Here is an 18,369-nt window from a genome sequence, read left to right as displayed (position 1 = left end):
TTGTACATGTACGTCTTCTTGTCAATGAAACCCTCCAATTGCTGCTCTTAAACTAGCCATAAACATTAAATTTGTCATCCTTTTAAGAAGATAATCTCTCGATATATTTGTTTTCTTGGTCAACTTTGTATTGCCCATGCCACTTTACTCTGCTTTTGTAAAATGTGTCGCTTACAAACACTTGCGACCTTCTCCGTACTTCCGATTTCACTGGCTCTCGTCCATATAACGTGGGTTGCCATAGAGTGCATCCATACAGTATTCTAATCTGATTCACATATGCCCCCAATTCAATAAATTTGATAATAATAATTATGATATGTTCATTCATATTTAGCAGCTACCATACAATATACTCTACTGCGTTTGATACAAAATATCATATTGAATTACACCGGCTTTAATTAGCTGAGCCGCCATGACCGGGTACCATCCATTTAATCCACCTGGTGTGACCCGGTATATTAATGTCTTGCCAAAGGACATTCCTTGCCGCGGCGGGACTCGAACCTTGACTCACGTGATCCACTGTCCGGTGACTTATCCACTGGACCATAGCACCCCTGTAATACTGTATGGTTAATTTAGGCATTTTTACTGTCCAAACGGTATGGGATATACACTGATGTGCTTAAATGCGTGATTTGACATTCTCATCGTAACTATGTAAACGGCGAACTTTCACAGTTTCACCGTCTGGACGCACTTGTCGACCGGGATGGACAGGGGAAGCCTTAAAGATAAACTTTAGTACTGGTAATGTGATTGCATTGTGAAAGAAAAGGTGTGAAAGGATCAGAAACAGTTGATCATGTAGCATGTAAGTATTGGTGTGCACTGCAAGGTTCTGGAGTCATCAAAATCATAATAAATTTGACCGAGTCTTGGTAAAGTAACAAACACTCACATAGAAAGCTATATATGGGACAACACACATGGTGTCGGGGATGGTACTACCTTGGTTTCCTTGTCTTTCTATGCTCATTACTCAGCCAGTATACATTTTCTTCCAAAATTGTTTGGCACATGTCATTTATTTGTAATCTTGAACATTCAGTGTAAGTTTCGTTTGATTCTGTGAGAATTTTTTTTTTTTTTTTTACCAGTACTGGAGTTTATCTTTAATAATTCGTTGATAGGAAGTTCCGCCTACAGCATAGGCAATATCCTGATGTATGTTTTCAATGTCAAATATCACCAGGAGTATATGATTATTGGTTTTGTTAGTTTTAGGAACATTGCAGTGCCAGGTTGAAAGGGTTGGGAATTGCTTAGGATCATTCGGGTAGCTCCTGACCACTCCTGACTAAAGTTTAAATTCAACTCCGTAAAGATCCTCTTGATGCCTGGAGAAACATAGATTAAGACAACTTTTTCATTGGTTTTGATTTGTTTCACTTTTAGAACTACATAAAATTACAAAAAACAAGAATCCGAATGGATAGTTTCAAATAATACTCTATATTTATAATATAATATATTGCTACTTACGGAAGTGAGTCCTGGGCCATGACAAATAATGACAGAAAGAGAGTTGATGCCTTTGGAATGTGGTGCTACAGGAGGCTGTTGCAGGTGTCATGGAAAGATAAAAAGACAAATGTGTGGGTCCTGGATAAGATTGGAACAGACATGACCATCAAAAGGGAAATCATGGAAAGAAAATTAAACTATTTTAGGCACATTGTTAGGAGATCTGAAGGTGTTGAGAAGCAAATACTGCAAGGAGCAGTCGAAGGAAAACGGGGTAGGTCGTCCACCAATATCTTGGACTGATGATATCAAGAAAGTGTCTGGACAAGGAATGAAAAGTGCAACACAAATGGCAGGTGAAAGACTTGCATGGCGTGCTCTCGTGAAGACCACAGCAGCGCTTTACAGCGCCACCTGAAGTTGATGATGATGATGATGATGATATAATATAATATATTATAACAATATAATGGAGTTATCAAATAGTAGACTCAGAATATCTTTTGAAATATTTTTCTTGTTCAAACAGAGCGGACTGATCAAGACTTTTGAAGAGGAATATTTCATAGAGCCTCTGGAATTGGTGGGCACTCAATCTGAAACATACAACTATACCGGCAACGGCCTCATCCATATCATGTACCGCAGCCGAGACGCGCAACGGAACACTGGAACAGGTGCAACGCCGGGTACAATAGACTTACATAATGACGTCATGCGCTCGAGCGCGCAGCTCCGACGGCAAGCAGCCAGATTGGTGGGGCGTGCACGATTACAGGAGACTGAGAATCGCCGACGGTCAAAGAGAGCACCTCGGATCGTCACCAGGCAACATTATGTGGAAACCATGGCAACGCTGGATTTCAGCGTTCATAATTTCCATGGAGCGCAAGCCTCCGGTGTATACTTCCTCACAATGATGAACATCGTACGTATAGGAGAATTACCATCAATGCCCGTTGGACACGAGGCGTTATTTGCCTGACGCAGGATTGCGTCAGTGATTGTGCGGCATTTCATGCGTATTTTGCTTATTGTTTGGAAAACGAATGCCTTTGGTGAATAAAAAATGAGCTATGATTACAAGGCCTCTAATATAACATATGTCTGTCGTTCGGTTTGACTGACTTCAGAGGCGCAATTAGCGAAGGTAATTAGCGCAAGTAATTAGCGCAATTAATTAGCGAAGGTAAATGACGCCTCGTGTGCTACGAATTTTAGAGAACTCTGTTGTAACCTCATTTAGGAGGAACGGATCGAATCCCAGTACCCGCTCTCCCTATATTTTATTACTTTATAACTCAGAACACCATTGTATGTCTTGCTATAATCATGACGGGGGACCTTAGATAATCTCTTGAATCAGTACGTACCAAAATAAATATTATTACAGAGGAAACATGCAAATTCAATACATCTTCAACTTGTTGCAGCTTAACATGGTCTACCCTTTTGAGTTTTTTTTTTTTTTTTTTTTTTTTTTCCTCTTGTCAGAGGTACTTTATTCATTTACAAAAATAACCAACACACAAATCATTACATCATAACAAAATTTTACATTCACTTTAAGTATTTTCTTAAACTATTAAGAGAAAATCTTCAGTGATATAAAATATCCCCGAAGATTTTCCTTAGTTCCCAGATGCTATTTCAAAAGCTCTCAAAAAACTCTCCAAAAAAAAATACTATGTCCCGAGAGCCCCTGAAACAACATCCGAGATGTTATCCAAGAGTAACTCGTATTTAAAAACATGCCATATGAAAAAGCTGTTGTATGGTTTACCTTGAAAATAATTTAACATATACATCAAATAGATTGCGTATTGAGCATATACCCTTTTGAGTTTATACCTTTAGTTTTGGTAATTGAAATGTATTTCGGGAGCAGTTCACGTAAAATAATTTTCTGTTATTAATATCAATTTTGTTCTTTTTAATACAGGTGAATATGGTTTACGCTCATCCGTCGCTCGAAGCCAAGATAGAATTTGTTATCACCAGAGCTAATCTTCTCAACGAAGAAATGGTAGGAGTTTAAATCAAATAAACATAAACAAACGAAAACGGTCTCCAGATGCATGGTTTGCTTTCAAATTATTTTGTCCCAAAATACCAATAGTCATCTCTGTAAAGGCTCGTTGAGGGACCCATTTCACAAACCATTTTTTTTTAATGACAAATAACAAAAATCAGTGACAAATCTGCTGATAACCAATCAGAAGCAAGGATTTTAGTAGCTTATAACAAAAACTGTCATTTGTCACTGATGACAGGATTTGTGAAACGCCACCCAGATCTTGTTCAGTTATGACGCGGCAAAACCTTGGCGTTTTTCTTCTTCAAAATGGCGTAAGGTGTAATACGCTCAACATATCTGCAATATAATCATAAAGCATTTACTGGTGCTCACAGCTGCTCTTCATTAGGGACTTTTAGATTTACACGACGAGAACGTGGACCGCCAAGTGTGACATCCTTTTAAGGTAATGTGATGTCCATTTAAGGCACTGCAGGACACGGCCCAGTGCCTTAACACAATGTCACACGCGGCAGTCCACGCTCTCGTCGTGTAAATCTAAAAGTCCTTATTTACACGTTAAAACAACCGCGGCTTTTCTGTTTTGCGGCACGTAATCGCGTCGTATTTGAACAACACTTAAGATAATTTCAGTGAACTTTTCAGTGTAACAACTATGTGTTAACAATTTTTTCAATTTAACAATCTATGCACTCTTCTTTTCGCTCTTTTTTCACTCTCTGAATTATAACGAGCCTGTTTGTATGCTCCTAAACTAGAGGTTCAACGGTATTTTGACAAACAGCGTCAGTCACCTTTCATGCTTCATGTACCTCGCAAATTATTTATCTATCAATGCTTCTTCCTATGGTGCTCTCAATATTATGTAACACACGGTGGCGTATCTAGAACCTGACCTCATGTGGGGCGCCCCTGCCTCCCCAATATAAAAGATAATGTCATGCGCATGAGCTATGATGATTTAAAAAATCAACTCTTTGTTCTCTGTTTTTTATACGACAATTTACATTTATCCTCGTCATCTGTTTTTGCTAGCCTTTAAAGCTCCACTGTCCTACTTGTAGCTACTTGCTCCCTCTATATAGAAAACTTCCCCATTCGGTGCCTGTTGGTCCCCCATGATCCTCTTTTTCTTATGTTAGTTGAGAGCTGAGTTAAAGAGAAGGTTGAGTTCTGGGAAGAGGTACAAAATAATTTGTGAGCGTTATCATTGTTATTATGCAAGGGTGGAAGAACATCAGATTAAACATGTTCCCTGAAAAGATTAAACATGTTCCCTGAAAAGCATGGCTCTTCAAATGCCTTCATATTCTAAATATGACATAAAATACGTAAAAATCGGGGTAGGTTTTTTTCGCCATGTGCTCGTGTAGTCCCATATACATCATTCTGTGTACAGTGCTTGTAACTTTGCCAAGCTTTGGCCAAATGTCTCATCTTTTTGATGATTCCAGAACCTTGCAATATACACGAATACTTATATACTAGATGATCAACCTTTTCTGATAGATTCCACACCGTTTCTTTCACAATGCAATCACATGACCGGAACTCAACTTTATCTTTAATGAGATAGCCACCTGTCAGTGACCTCGCTGTGTGGTCTAATCCCTTCTGGCCCAGTAGTATTGACGGTCTTTAAAACAATTGTTGGATCAATACACCGCGAAATAAATATTGACAGGTTCATAAGTTGTCTGTATAATTTGGAGAGGAAGAGGCTAGTATTCCTGAAAATCGTTTCAGTCAATCAAATTGCAATGTATTTGTTTCTTTTCTTGTTTTAGTCCGAGCAATACGTCGTACTAAACGACTCGGCGAAAAGTCTCTCCAACACGTGTCGCTTTGCAAGGGTTCAAAGGAGAATCGTTAAAGATGACGGATCACCAAGTTACTTTGATCATTCTATCTTCATGACTCGGACTCACTTTGGACCAGCAGGTAAGTGGAGATGGTGCACATAAATGTATTCAGCGAAGGGATGAACGTTGGAGGTATAGCGACCCATTTTTATTCCTTTTAAAGCCCCACTGTCCTACTTGTAGCTACTTGCTCCCTCTATATAGAAAACTTCCCCAATCAGTGCCTGTTGGTCCCCCATGATCCTCTTTTTCTTATGTTAGTTGATAGCTGAGTTAATGAGACCTGTCAGTGACCTCGCTGTGTGGTCTAATCCTTTCTGGCCCAGTAGTATTGACGGTCTTTAAGTAAAGAAATTACAACATCATGATAAACAGGGAATTAGTTGTAGTAATAATAACAAAACAATAAAAGTGGGTTCTTGTATAGTAGTTATGTTTGTCAGACTTGACTTTTCTGGCGCTCCACCAGTATTACCCTGGCTCTAAAAATCATGAATAATTTGGAATGGTGTCTATAATAATAATAAAAATGGGTTCTTGTATAGCGCTCATGTCAGTCAGATTCGACCCTCCTGGCGCTCCTGATTATTGCACTGGCTTTAGCACGGCTGCCATTACGGTGTTCTAGCATTTCAAGGAATAAATTCCTACCAGGTACCCATTTGCTTCACCTGGGTGGAGTGTGGCAAATGTAGATCAATGTCTTGCCAAAGGACATTAGTGCGGCGGCGGGACTCGAACAGCGGACCTTGTGATCGACAGTCCGGCGACGTATCCACTCGACCACAAGTGAATACAAATAGGTCAAAGCTTAAGAGGAAAACACATTGATATTAAATGAATTGATCTTGTATTTCCAGCACTTTCTAAAAAAAGATAATTGCATGTTTGACGCAATTCGTGCCAAAGTTTTATCACAAATAAAAACGATTGATAAAACGCATCCTTGCCCCTTTGACGTTACAATTCATTTTCATATCAGCATGTAAGATAGATGCATGCTTATAGCATAGGCCGTTTATGCATGGTCATACTCGGCTGTTTGTCATTCAATCGATTGTACCAATTTTGTATGATTTCATTTCGATTGATTATTTATTTATTTATGGAAATATATTCATACAGGATAAAAACATGATCAGCAAAGCTGTTTTTCACCATTGTCCTTATTAAGGATATACAACAACAAAATAAAAAAGAACAACCAGATATGCATAGATAAACATTGCAATGCCAAACAAAATTACAATAGCGTATTGAAACTAATAAAAGTGAAAATGAGATACACGGAAAAAAAACATACAAAGCACTAATCATTAATACAAAAGAAGAAGAAGAAGTGAAGGAGAAGGGGAGGAAGAAGAAGAAGAAGAAGAAGAAGAAGAAGAAGAAGAAGAAGAAGAAGAAGAAGAAGAAGAGTGAGGGAAAAAAGAAATTCATTTGAGGCATTACTTTTAGAAGTGTTTTTTAAAAACATTTACGGATTTAATATGATTTCATTTCTTACGATTTCTCTTTCCTGATGATGTAACGTCGTTTGCTTGTTTGGTTTGAAGTGCCTCGCTGTGACAGGAATGCATGAGAAGAAAATCCATTACTTTAATTCGTTTTTGCACAGCCTGCATAGTAAAAGCATGAAACTATATTTCATTAGCTCTATTTTTCTCTCCCTCTCTTTCTCCTTCATTTCCCCCTTCCCCTTCTTTGTGTATTCATTTCATGATATCCCTACATTTTACCCCTCTTCACTTGTTGCTACGCCCATCTTTATTTCCTTTGTTTTCCCTTTATGACTCCTGTTCTATCTATCCCATCTCACCCCTTTTCTTTGTCCTTTTCCTCTCTGCATTTCTTCTCTTTCGTTTCACTCTTCAATCTTATCTCCATCCATTTCCTTCGCCTTGTTTGTGCTCCCATTCCATCATCATAATATTCCCACTCTGTGTTTACCCCCCCCCCCCCCCCCCCATTGCAAAACCGTCTCCATTTCCTTTGTTGTTCTCCGCTCTTACCTTTACCCCCCCCCCCACTCGTTCTTCCTATGACATGTCTCCCTTCTCTTTATCTACCTCCCACCCGTTTCTCCTGTCCCTAACAATCCTCCATCATCGTCACCCTTCATTCTTCCCACCCATGCATCAAAATAACTACTATCTAGGCTATGCGCCTGTTGGGTATGTGTGCCATCTCTCGCATAGCTGCTCTTTGATAAAGGACGACGGGCTCCAGACCTCTTTTGTAATAGCCCACGAAACAGGTCACGTGTAAGTATTTCAAATCGTTTTTCTTTCCTGGTCAAACCCATCATGTGATGTCTTAACGTTCGTGCCTATGTATTCCCTTCCCTACACCCATGTCATCTTTCTCCAGGTATTGCCCCATTGGGACTCATGTGCTGGATCTACTTCAGTTGTTCTCTCACAGAAGATGACGGGCTTGGATCTGCCTTCGTCCTTGCTCATGAACTAGGCCATGTGTAAGTAAATGCAATGACGATCATGAATTGTTCAAAAGTCGCACCCGATCTGAAGAGGTTATTCATCTCAACTCCTACCATCATTTGCTACTGCCTCCATCGCAACGAAAGGAGACGTCTCTCTACTGTAACGTCCTTTGTCGCTCCCATCAGGGTTGGAGATGCGAGGAGCGTCATTCCAGTGTGAACATTGAACAATTTGGATATAAGGTCCAATGAGACGTTGCGATGTGGGACCAATGGAGTGTAAGACGATTGTACTTATACTCCATATGGACATGGGACCATTATCGAATTGGGATGAAGCACCAGTCGGATGCAGGGCACCAATTGAACGCAGCACACATATGACGTCGCACCATTGAGACATATGGACTTAAGACATGTTCCTGATGGAACGTAGGACATGGGAGATTGGAAGTCGATTGGAAGTAGGTCAAATGGAACTCGGGGACTTGGGACATAGTTTCAGTGGAACGTAGCCCCGATGGGACGGAGAGCCGATGGGATATGGGGACGTTGGGCATGTTTCTGATGTGACATATGGCAAATGGGACGTAGGGACTTGGGACATAGCTCCAATGGAATATAGGGCCAATTGGACGTAAGTCCAATGAAACGTAGGGGACTAAGGACATATTTCTAATGGAATATAGGGCCAATGGGACCTAGATGGACCTGGGACATAGTTTGAGTGGGACGTAGTACCAATGGGACGGAGAGCCATTGTGAAATAGGGACTTATGAAGGGACATAGGGCCAATTGGGACCTACGTAGCCTAGTACCGATTGGACGTAGGGACTTGGGGCATAGTTCCAATGGAATATAGGGCTAATTGGACGTAGATCAAATGGAACGTGGAGACTTAGAACATAGTTCCAATGGGATAAAGTGACAGAGAGACGTAGCACCGATGGGACGTGGAGCCAATGGGACATTATGCCAACGGAGCTTTAGCTCTTAGGACACAGTTCCAATGAAACATACGACAAATGGAGCATACGATCGATAGGACGTAGGAACCAACATGTAAGAACATACTTCCAACGGAACTTAGAGCCAATGGAACACACTAAATCTTGGCAAGAACACAAATAATGCCAATATATTGTTAGATTATAACCTCTTCAAAGAAATAGAGAACCGTTTTGCAGTGTAAACGATAGCAAAGCTTTGGCCTCTCATTTCTTTTGATTATAGGTACTCTACTTAGAGTATTTTGAGGTAGGCACTATCATTTGTGTAACTTATATTTATCAGTGCTCTATCATTCGATTGTTTTATTTCCCTATATAGTGTCGTATTGTTTTTGGAGTTGAATTCCATCCGCTGCAGGAACCTAGATAATTGTTCGTGTCTGCGTCACTGTCCCAATCAATGTCCAACAATCTTTGTGGTTGTTACTGTTGTTGTCGTCGTCGTGGTAGTTACTCTTTGGACGGGTGTGTGTGCGTGCGTGTGTGCGTGTGTGTGTGTGTGTGTGTGTGTGTATGTGTGTGCGTCGACTTCGTTGTTATGTCGTTGTTGTTGTTTTTTATGAAATTATATTGTATATACAGAAACATCGTTGGGTGACCACCATTACTAGAACTCAACGTTTCTTATAATAATGAAATTGCCATGAATTGGATGATGGGTGTTGAAAATAAGTCCGTCTATTTTCAGGATTTTTAATTTTTTATGACGTGATATCCTGATCGTTGAATTCAATATTGTCTAATTATTTGACAGTGAATGATAGATATGTAGAAAAAAACAAATAAAATCAATACACGCATGCTACTATCATGGAGCAGAGGTTGCGCCAAAGCGCCATTAGCACAAACAGATATCACTTTACATACATACTTTTGTGTTTTTTTTATATAGCGCAAAATCCAATAAAATATTGCTCAATGCGCTTAACATCATAAATTCATGCTAAATAAACAACACATAACAATATGGAAGAGAAATATAAATACAAATTCAGTTATTGAAGTGTTTTTCGAAGTGTCAATCGAAGTAAAAAATGCGCACAGTAATGTCGTAATGAAAGAAACTACTCTCCCCCATTTCGAAAATGATGAATAAAAAAAAAAACTGTTAATAATATTCATTTAAAATTGTCATATGCAATTATTATTAATATAATCAATTATCTAAAGATTGGGTATGGAACATGATGGTCAAGCCTGGAGCGGTCAAGGAAATGATTGTGATGATGAAGCGTCTGGGTATTCTATCATGGCTACTGTAGTACTGTCCACTCCAAAGAATCATCACTGGTCAGAATGCAGCAAACGTGAACTTCATTCCAATTTACTGTAAGTACTATATAACCCCCTCTTATTTCCATACTCACATCCCCCTTTAAATTTCTCACCTGCACACCCCTTCCCCTTCTCCCCTCCCGATCCCCCCTCCCACCCCCTCTCCCCTCTCTCTCACTCTCTCTCCCCGTTTCTCTCTCTCTCCCTCTCTTCCCCTCTTTTTCTCTCTCTCTCTCTCTCTCTTTGTCTATACATATATATATATATATATATATACATGTATCTTTGTTTCTATCTTTGCATCTATGCCTCTATTATTTTATATGATAATTGTAAGTACTATGATCATAGAGGTGTCGTAGTCGCGTGGCTGAGCATTTGACTAGAAATACAAAGTTCGTGGGTTGGATTTCCGGTACGTCACAATAAGTCATGTGTCATTTTGCAAGACATTAATCTATATTTGCCACTCCATACCCAGTAGAGGAATAATATGACGGAAACCTTTGTGATGGTAATTTCCATATGCCCTCACGGTGACCGTATAGTAAAAGTACGTCCCTCAGGATATGGAGATGGTGCACACTGTGCCTGAAGGAATCCGATGACCCTGATAAGTAAATACAATGCGCGTAGAGACGTCATTCCGTATTAAGCGCAAAAGTAAATGTAATGTGCGTAGAGACGTCATTCCGTATTAAGCGCAAAAGTAAATGTAGTGCGCGTAGAGACGGTATTCCGTATTAAACGCAAAAACTAATATAATGCGCGTAGAGACGGTATTCCGTATTAAGCGCAGAAGTAAATGTAAAGCGCGTAGAGACGTTATTCCGTATTAAGCGCAAAAGTAAATATTATGCGTGTAGAGACGTTATTTCGTATTAAGCGCTAAATAAATACAGATTTATCATGTATTATTTTCACCATTCTCTAACCTCATCAGGAACTGGTCATGTCTGTGGGACACTCCGACTGGAGGGACTCGAGCCGTCGGCAATGATCGTCCGGGGAGGAACTATACCATGGACCAACAGTGCAGCTTTCAGTTCGGCAAGACGTACCGGAAATGTCATGTAGGTTTTTGTTAAAAGATTTATGATGATCATCATCATTATAATTATTATTTTTTGTATCAATAATATTATCATGAGTAGAAGTAGTAGTAATAGTGAATGTAAAAAAAACAAAAACCGGCAGGCGGAGGGCTTTTTAGCAGTTGAAATAGAAGTAGTTGTAGTAGTAGTAGTAGTAGTATGGGTATTATTTTTATTTTTTATTATAACTATCAATAATATTATTATAATCATTATTATTATTATTATTATTATTATTATTATTATTATTATTATTAATATTCTATTTGGCACTACTCTCGCAGACAGGAGAGAATCAATATGATATGCATTAAACCGGAGCAGAAAGTTATTATTAATATTACGTAACTGTGGTTACATTTTCTGTTAACAGCACACCGATGTAGACTTTTGTATGGAACTCTACTGCACCTCCCCCGATCTGGATGGGGGCTGTTTCATGAAAGGACCCCCTATGGATGGATCCTCATGTGGAGAAAATATGGTACAGACATTAATGATTATGCTAAAAAGACTGATCGGTGTAAAGAATAGAGTGGTGAAGTGTGACGTCATCAAAAATCTATTTTTAGAATTTCTCTTTCGGAAAATGAAGAAAAAATTGGGGTTTCTAAAAATAGATTTTTATGACGTCACAGCTTCGGTACTCTATTGAGCATTAGTCCTTAAAACGTCATGATGACCTTGACCCTAAGCATTCAGTTCAATTCAATTCAATTTTATTTCATTCAGTTAAATAGACAACATTTCATATAACAGGCATCTATATAATATAAAATACACGTTAAGAACATATTTGACAAGGACATAAAATTAACTGAATAGGTTGCAATTTTCCGAAAGAGCATCAAAAATAATGTCCAAATGTCGAAAAAAACAATTGAAAAAGTTAAGTATTGGCTGAGATATGACCATCTGAATGAATAGATGTCCTATGGGAACTCAGTGTTATATGCCCTGGCTCCTAATGGTTAGGAGCCAGAGCATATAACACTGAATTCCGACATATGGACATCATTTTTGATGCTCTTTCGGAAAATGAAGAAAAAATTGAGAAATTCTAAAAATAGATTTTTGATGACGTCAAACTTCACCACTCTATTGCGCCTTGTGTGAACAAACAGTATGCAAGGGTAGAAAGGTCATCAGTTCAGTAACGCTTTAATACATTGAGTAACTTTTGTTTGAGTATGAAAGAATTCATTTCCCGTATACCTCTGACGATCTTCTAATATATTAAAATGTGTGACAACAAAATAAATGTTTCCGTATTTCGCCTGTATGTTTCTCTCCTTCCCAGGAGTGTGTCCAAGAAGTTTGTGTATCAGCTAAACCTGTAGACGGTGGTTGGGGCTCCTGGGAACCATGGGGTTTATGTTCCTATAGCTGTGGGCTCGGGGTTCAAAGCCGAAGAAGATACTGCAACAATCCACCGTAAGTATGACGGGAAGCACCATAGAAACCTATCTACACATACGGGGGCGGCACTGGAGTTTTTTTTAATAAAGGAAATGGTCTAACATTTTCAGAAGCTTTATAAGTTTCCAAAATCTGAGGGCCATGTTTATTGAATCCAAGGGTGTAATAGTACCCTGTTCGGTTTCCATAACGCCACCCCTGTCTGTATGCTCCAAAAAAGAGCAACTAGATTAGAAATATTAATTTCTGTCTTTAGATTCACCAAATTCATCATTCAAATCAGAACATTCGATAATAAATTCAAACCTCTCTATTAAGGCCACCTGTCTACAGTGGCCAGTTTTCCTGTTTCCCTTGGTAGCCTTTATAGACAGGTTTGACTGTAATTATTTTAAAATGCCCATTTTATTTATGCCCACCTCTCTATTAAGGCCACCTGTCTACAGTGGCCAGTTTTCCTGTTTCCCTTGGTAGCCTTTATAGACAGGTTTGACTGTAATTATTTTAAAATGCCCATTTAAACCTATACTTAGCCCTAAAACATTAGGTAGGACTACTTTAGGTTAATTGTTTAATTTAAAGCTATGGTGATGTATATTGCCGCTTAATATCCCCCTTTCTCATAAGACTATTTCTGACTTTGTGTTTGTTTGATTTGTCGAAATTCGCCATTCGCCAAGTAATATTCAATGACTTTTAATTATTGTTTGAAATCTTTCTTGTTATTTTTAGTCCTGATCGTGGGGCAGACTGCTCCGGTGATTCTGTTGAATATCGACTGTGTAATCTTCAGGTACGTCATCTATTACATTGTTTCGTGCGTTGTGCATCGGTTTACATTAATTACAATTACAAGTCAAAACTTCAAAGACTTTAATATATAATATCGAGGTTTTTCCCGGAAGAAATTAGTCATGGTCCATAACACTGTGAAATAATTCAATTCAATTCAATTCAAAGTTTATTCAATACTCTTCATAAAAACATTTAAAACATACAAATACAGAAGGTATTATATAACAAAAATAGAGTTCATGGGTATTTTACATGATAACTAACTTTCTATTGAATCATTTTAAGTATTGTAGTCAAATTCCTCAACCATCCAAAGGAAAAAGTGTCGCTCGTAAATCAGCGTTATCATTAATCTCTGTAAAAGTCCTCGCTTATATACTTACGAAGCTTGCATCCTGTCATCTCCAAAATGGCGCCTCGTAATTGGTCACGTGCCAGTTGCAAAGAGGAATCAAGTGATAGCAACCATCTCATTACATTATGAAGCACGCTATCTCTCAATATCTTCAAATCCAAATTAAAAACATAATTTTTCAATTGAGAGATCCTTTTTTTTGGTAGAATTCAGTAAAAAGGAGCTCTGAACCAGCGCAGCTGAATATTGTTGTATCAATGCGATACAAATTTATTATTATTATTATTATTATTATGTTGTATCATTTATTACTGTTACTATTTATATCTTTTCGCACAGGTCTGTTCTGATGGTTTCGCAGACAAACAGCAAGAGCAATGTAATCAATATGGGAGGAAAAACGACTTATCGTTGATAGCTTATCAAAACCCAGATCGTGAGTCAACACACAAAATTGTATTGAATTCTGTGAGGGATGAACACTTTTAGTCTTGTACTTTTTTTGTTTTATCACTCTGTGAGTTCCTTTGAAGTGAGCCACATCTTTCAAAGTACTCCGTTTTTTTGTATAGCTTTCCTTTTCTTTATCTCTAATAATATACGTTGCTGACCACACGAAGGTAACTATTGGTAGATTTCGAACACTACATCAAGTTAATAGCCTTCTATAAAGCTCACATCGTACCAAATATGAAGTTAAATGACACATTTGATATCAATTAATGTTCAGAATTCTACAATACTTGGTATCGCGTGGGATTCCCAAAAGATAATCAATTATTAGTGCATCATATAACAGGGTAGGGATGTGGTTGATTTGTGTTGTAGTACAGAAGCGGTCAGTGTTGTTTTGATGCTTTGTGTTATATTCACATGTGTATATGTTTATTCCAGGACTATATCCCATATTTTTTGTTATGTTTATGCATGTGAAATTATTTAATTCTCCCTTCTTTATCTTGATTCATCGTTCCGTTCTTTCTTCTGGACATCCTTGAAGAACAAAGCCATTTAATTAATAACTCTGAATAGAGCGATCGATGTTTATTCTCTTTAAGTAATTATCATTATTCTGTATGTTCATATAATGTGTATATGTATGTATGGATGTATGGTTATACGGAAAAAACCCGGATATATATTACGTCCCATATACGCTTCCAATGGAAATTTTAGATATATAATTACTCCGACTTAAGCTCGGGCAACCGTAGCTCTCAATGCATTCAAGGAATGAATCTTACAAGGGGGTGTTTCACAAAGCCTTCTCTCAATGACAAATGACAAATATCAGTGACAAATATGCTGATAGCCAATCAGCAGCAAGGATTTCAGTAGCTTATAACCCAAACTGTCATTTGTCACTGGTGACAAGTTTTTGTGAAAGGGGGGCCTAGGTACCAACCTCGTACTCCTGGATAAAGTGTGGCAAATGTAGATTGGTGTCTTTCTAAAGGACATTAGGATATTAAGGATTCGAACCTCGCACCTTGTGGTTCGTGGTCCGGAGATTCATCCGCTAGACCTTAACACCTCTAAATAAATAAATTACCATGAATTCTATATTATTCTTCATTTTTTTATATTTATTTTCCCTCCTTTTAGCTAGTATGACATGTAAGTTATCCTGTGTGGCAGAGAATACGGGTGAAATCTACGTTTCGAACAGATTCGTGACGGACGGTACCCCCGTTTCCTATACTTATCCTGAAATAATATGTATCGATGGACAACCTAAAGTAAGTTATCATTTGAACCATTTTCAGTGATTTTATTTATTTTATTATTCATCTAGAATAGAAGACAAGCGTTTACATTTGCGGCAATTTTCACAAGATTAGGTAAACGCCTATTATAATAGCAAAGAGCTTGGATGAATTTACTTGAATTCTTTTGTGTACATATTTTTAAGGCTTTACAAAATGTAACGAAAATGTAATCTTCCGTTACAAATAATATTAGACCTCTTATTTGTTTGATAGTGCGTACTAACGACTCGCTGATAATTATTGGAACTTTGTCAGAGAGCTAGGATTGATTGTTTGAACCATGCGCCTTTGGACATGTTGAATGCATAATTATAAACAAAATCTCCTCCTCGTCATCAACATTGTCGCTATCATCATCATCGCCGTCGTCTTCGTTACCAAATAAAAGGTATAAATTCCGTTTAGTTCGACTCTTTTTCAAAAGAAGTCTACCCACAACAGATCGCTGAATGACATTCTATGTTCAGTGACAGAGTGAATATTCTACAGTGGGTTAAAGTTGTTGCAGTGCAGAAAGAATTTGGATAATGGTTGATGTGTTTAAACATCTATTTTCATTTTCAGAGCATCGGATGCGACGTTGAAATGGGTTCGACAAAATTCTGGGACAAATGCGGAGTTTGTGATGGACGAAACGAAACATGCGTGCAAGTCGTCACAGATGTCATTGACGAGTCGCCAAAATCAAAAAGTAAGGTGGATAAAATTACTTCGAATCACAAAAGCCGACCGACGTTCTTCAAAATGACATTCGCGATCGGAAAATTAAATTTGAATACTACGCACTTATCATTCGTTCTCTCTTTATATTTCATATTTTATTTTTTGCTGTTGCTTTTTACAGAATACCAAAAGTTATTGACGCTTACCCCAGGAATGTGGGACATGAAAGTCACAAAAACAGCAGCGTCTACACACTTTCTTGGTAAGTTTTGTTTTGTTTTTTTTCCCTCTCGAGTCTGATCCAATCCGATATAAAGACATATATAGTTTACTGCAGTCTTCAAGACCTCTAATTAAACCATAGGCATTTATTACGAGCTTATTTTGATTGAGACAATTTGACGAATTGACTTGGTTATCGTAATTGTGCATATATGGTGACTATTTGCGATTTTATGTTGATCTTAAGTTCAAAATATGAGCAAATACATCTCCCTCAAAATATACATCATTTTACATGAATCTTCGATATTCCCTACGTTGGGTTGTTTTGAAAGTTACGTGACACCCAAGAGTTGGATAACGTTCGATTCATTTTTACAATTTTGGAGTCTGAAATACCCGATTGAATTTCAACAAAATGTCATTATTTGAACTATGTTGTCAAAGATTCGTGCTCTTGAATGGTGTATGTCCTTTCTTTTTAGCATTGAGGATCGAGGAGAATGGGAAGTACATCTTGAACCGTGGTAAACAGCAGTCTCCACCTCATGCCTTCATCGAATCTGGTGTTCGGTTTGTGTATACAGTGAATGAGGAAGCAGAGACGTTACTAATGAAAGGACCCGTTCCAACTGTAATTCATCTCATGGTTAGTGCTAGAAGATAAGATTAAAGGGGCACGTTCCCCCCCCCCCCCCCCCCAGTGTAATTATCGGAACATGCCATCTGCGTAAGAGCCGTATTCTGTTTGTGTCAATAGGCAGCTTTAGCGCGTACGTATTTTGAGCGCCCTCCGGAATACAGGGACATGCCCCTTTAATTTTGGGGATTTCACTTCCGCTCAGTTTTCATTTCATTTCCAACAGAACAATCAATATAAACAATTATGACCCCAGACAAAATCAATCGAACAAAGCAATGCACGTTAATATAATGATATTTTCAAATCATTAATCGAATTACAAAATAAATTGTGAACATTGGTGCAAAATACGTATGCTTTAAAAAAAATTAAAAAAAAGGATACAATTGAGAACAAATTCACGATAGTGATTATAGAATCGCATTTCTATTTTATCGTATCCGGACACCTCCCCCCTGGACATCCGCCTCCCGGATAACCACCCCAGTCAACTACCCCCTAGGACAACCACCCCTAGGACAACTACCCCCTAGGGCAACCACCCTCTGTACGTCCACCCCCTGGACAACTACCCCCAGACAACTGCCCCCAGATAACTACCCCTAGGACAACTACCCCCTAGGACAACTACCCCCGGACAATCACCCCCCTAGGACACCCCTTTGTCCGGGAGTTAGTTGTCCGGGGGTTGTTGTCTGGGGGGTAGTTGTCCGGGGGTAGTTGTCTGGGGGTAGTTGTCCCAGGGGTAGTTGTCCTAGAGGGTGGTTGCTCTAGGGGGTGGTTATCCTAGGGGTAGTTGACTGGGGCTGATTATCCGGGGGTGGATGTCAAAGGGTTGGGTGTCCTAGAACCCTATTTTATATGTAATCTAACACATATTGTATCGAAGATCTTAATTGTAATATAACTTTAAAAAGTTAACCGGACACACTTGGTTTTATGGAAATCAAATTAAATTGTCATCTCTTCCAAATTATTTCGATAAGGGGATGCAGCCAAGAATCTCATATATTTCGCACTTTATCTAAGCTAATCTTTTCTATGTCAGCTAAACTCATCCATTTGATATAAAGTCAATTTGAGAAACACTGTCTTTTTTTTTTTCTTTTTTTTGTTGTGTTCGTTGTTGTTAAATTTGTATCGGCCACAAGTGAAACAATTATGATAAACAATGAAGCTGTATAAAATTCACTTTCGCCCTTCAGCAATTTCATGTTCACTTATTATGTAATTATCATTTTCTTTTCCCTCTAGACAGCCATACCTTTGCCTTTATCTTGCTGTTCTTTTTCCTCTTTTTTCTGTCT

The 18,369-nt window shown here is 38.4% G+C and overlaps 1 protein-coding gene across 1 annotated transcript in view; it reads left to right on the top strand.

Annotated features, from left to right (window-relative positions):
* Positions 1-18,369, top strand: part of LOC588716 (A disintegrin and metalloproteinase with thrombospondin motifs 3) — a 50,991-nt gene that overhangs the window by 24,524 nt on the left and 8,098 nt on the right. The window contains exons 5-18 of the mRNA XM_030979537.1: positions 2,003-2,401; positions 3,416-3,499; positions 5,299-5,452; positions 7,532-7,637; positions 9,998-10,156; positions 11,046-11,175; positions 11,570-11,680; positions 12,497-12,630; positions 13,348-13,408; positions 14,105-14,201; positions 15,371-15,504; positions 16,099-16,225; positions 16,379-16,459; positions 16,905-17,068. Coding sequence (XP_030835397.1) covers positions 2,003-2,401; positions 3,416-3,499; positions 5,299-5,452; positions 7,532-7,637; positions 9,998-10,156; positions 11,046-11,175; positions 11,570-11,680; positions 12,497-12,630; positions 13,348-13,408; positions 14,105-14,201; positions 15,371-15,504; positions 16,099-16,225; positions 16,379-16,459; positions 16,905-17,068 — 1,941 coding nt within the window. The remainder of the gene's footprint in view (positions 1-2,002; positions 2,402-3,415; positions 3,500-5,298; positions 5,453-7,531; positions 7,638-9,997; positions 10,157-11,045; positions 11,176-11,569; positions 11,681-12,496; positions 12,631-13,347; positions 13,409-14,104; positions 14,202-15,370; positions 15,505-16,098; positions 16,226-16,378; positions 16,460-16,904; positions 17,069-18,369) is intronic.

The sequence above is a fragment of the Strongylocentrotus purpuratus genome, unplaced genomic scaffold (assembly GCF_000002235.5).
Source record: "Strongylocentrotus purpuratus isolate Spur 01 unplaced genomic scaffold, Spur_5.0 spur5_scaffold_10, whole genome shotgun sequence".
In the NCBI taxonomy this organism is placed as follows: domain Eukaryota; kingdom Metazoa; phylum Echinodermata; class Echinoidea; order Camarodonta; family Strongylocentrotidae; genus Strongylocentrotus; species Strongylocentrotus purpuratus.
The sequence above is the reverse complement of the archived record's forward strand: the minus strand, read 5'-3'. Positions and strand labels throughout refer to the sequence as shown.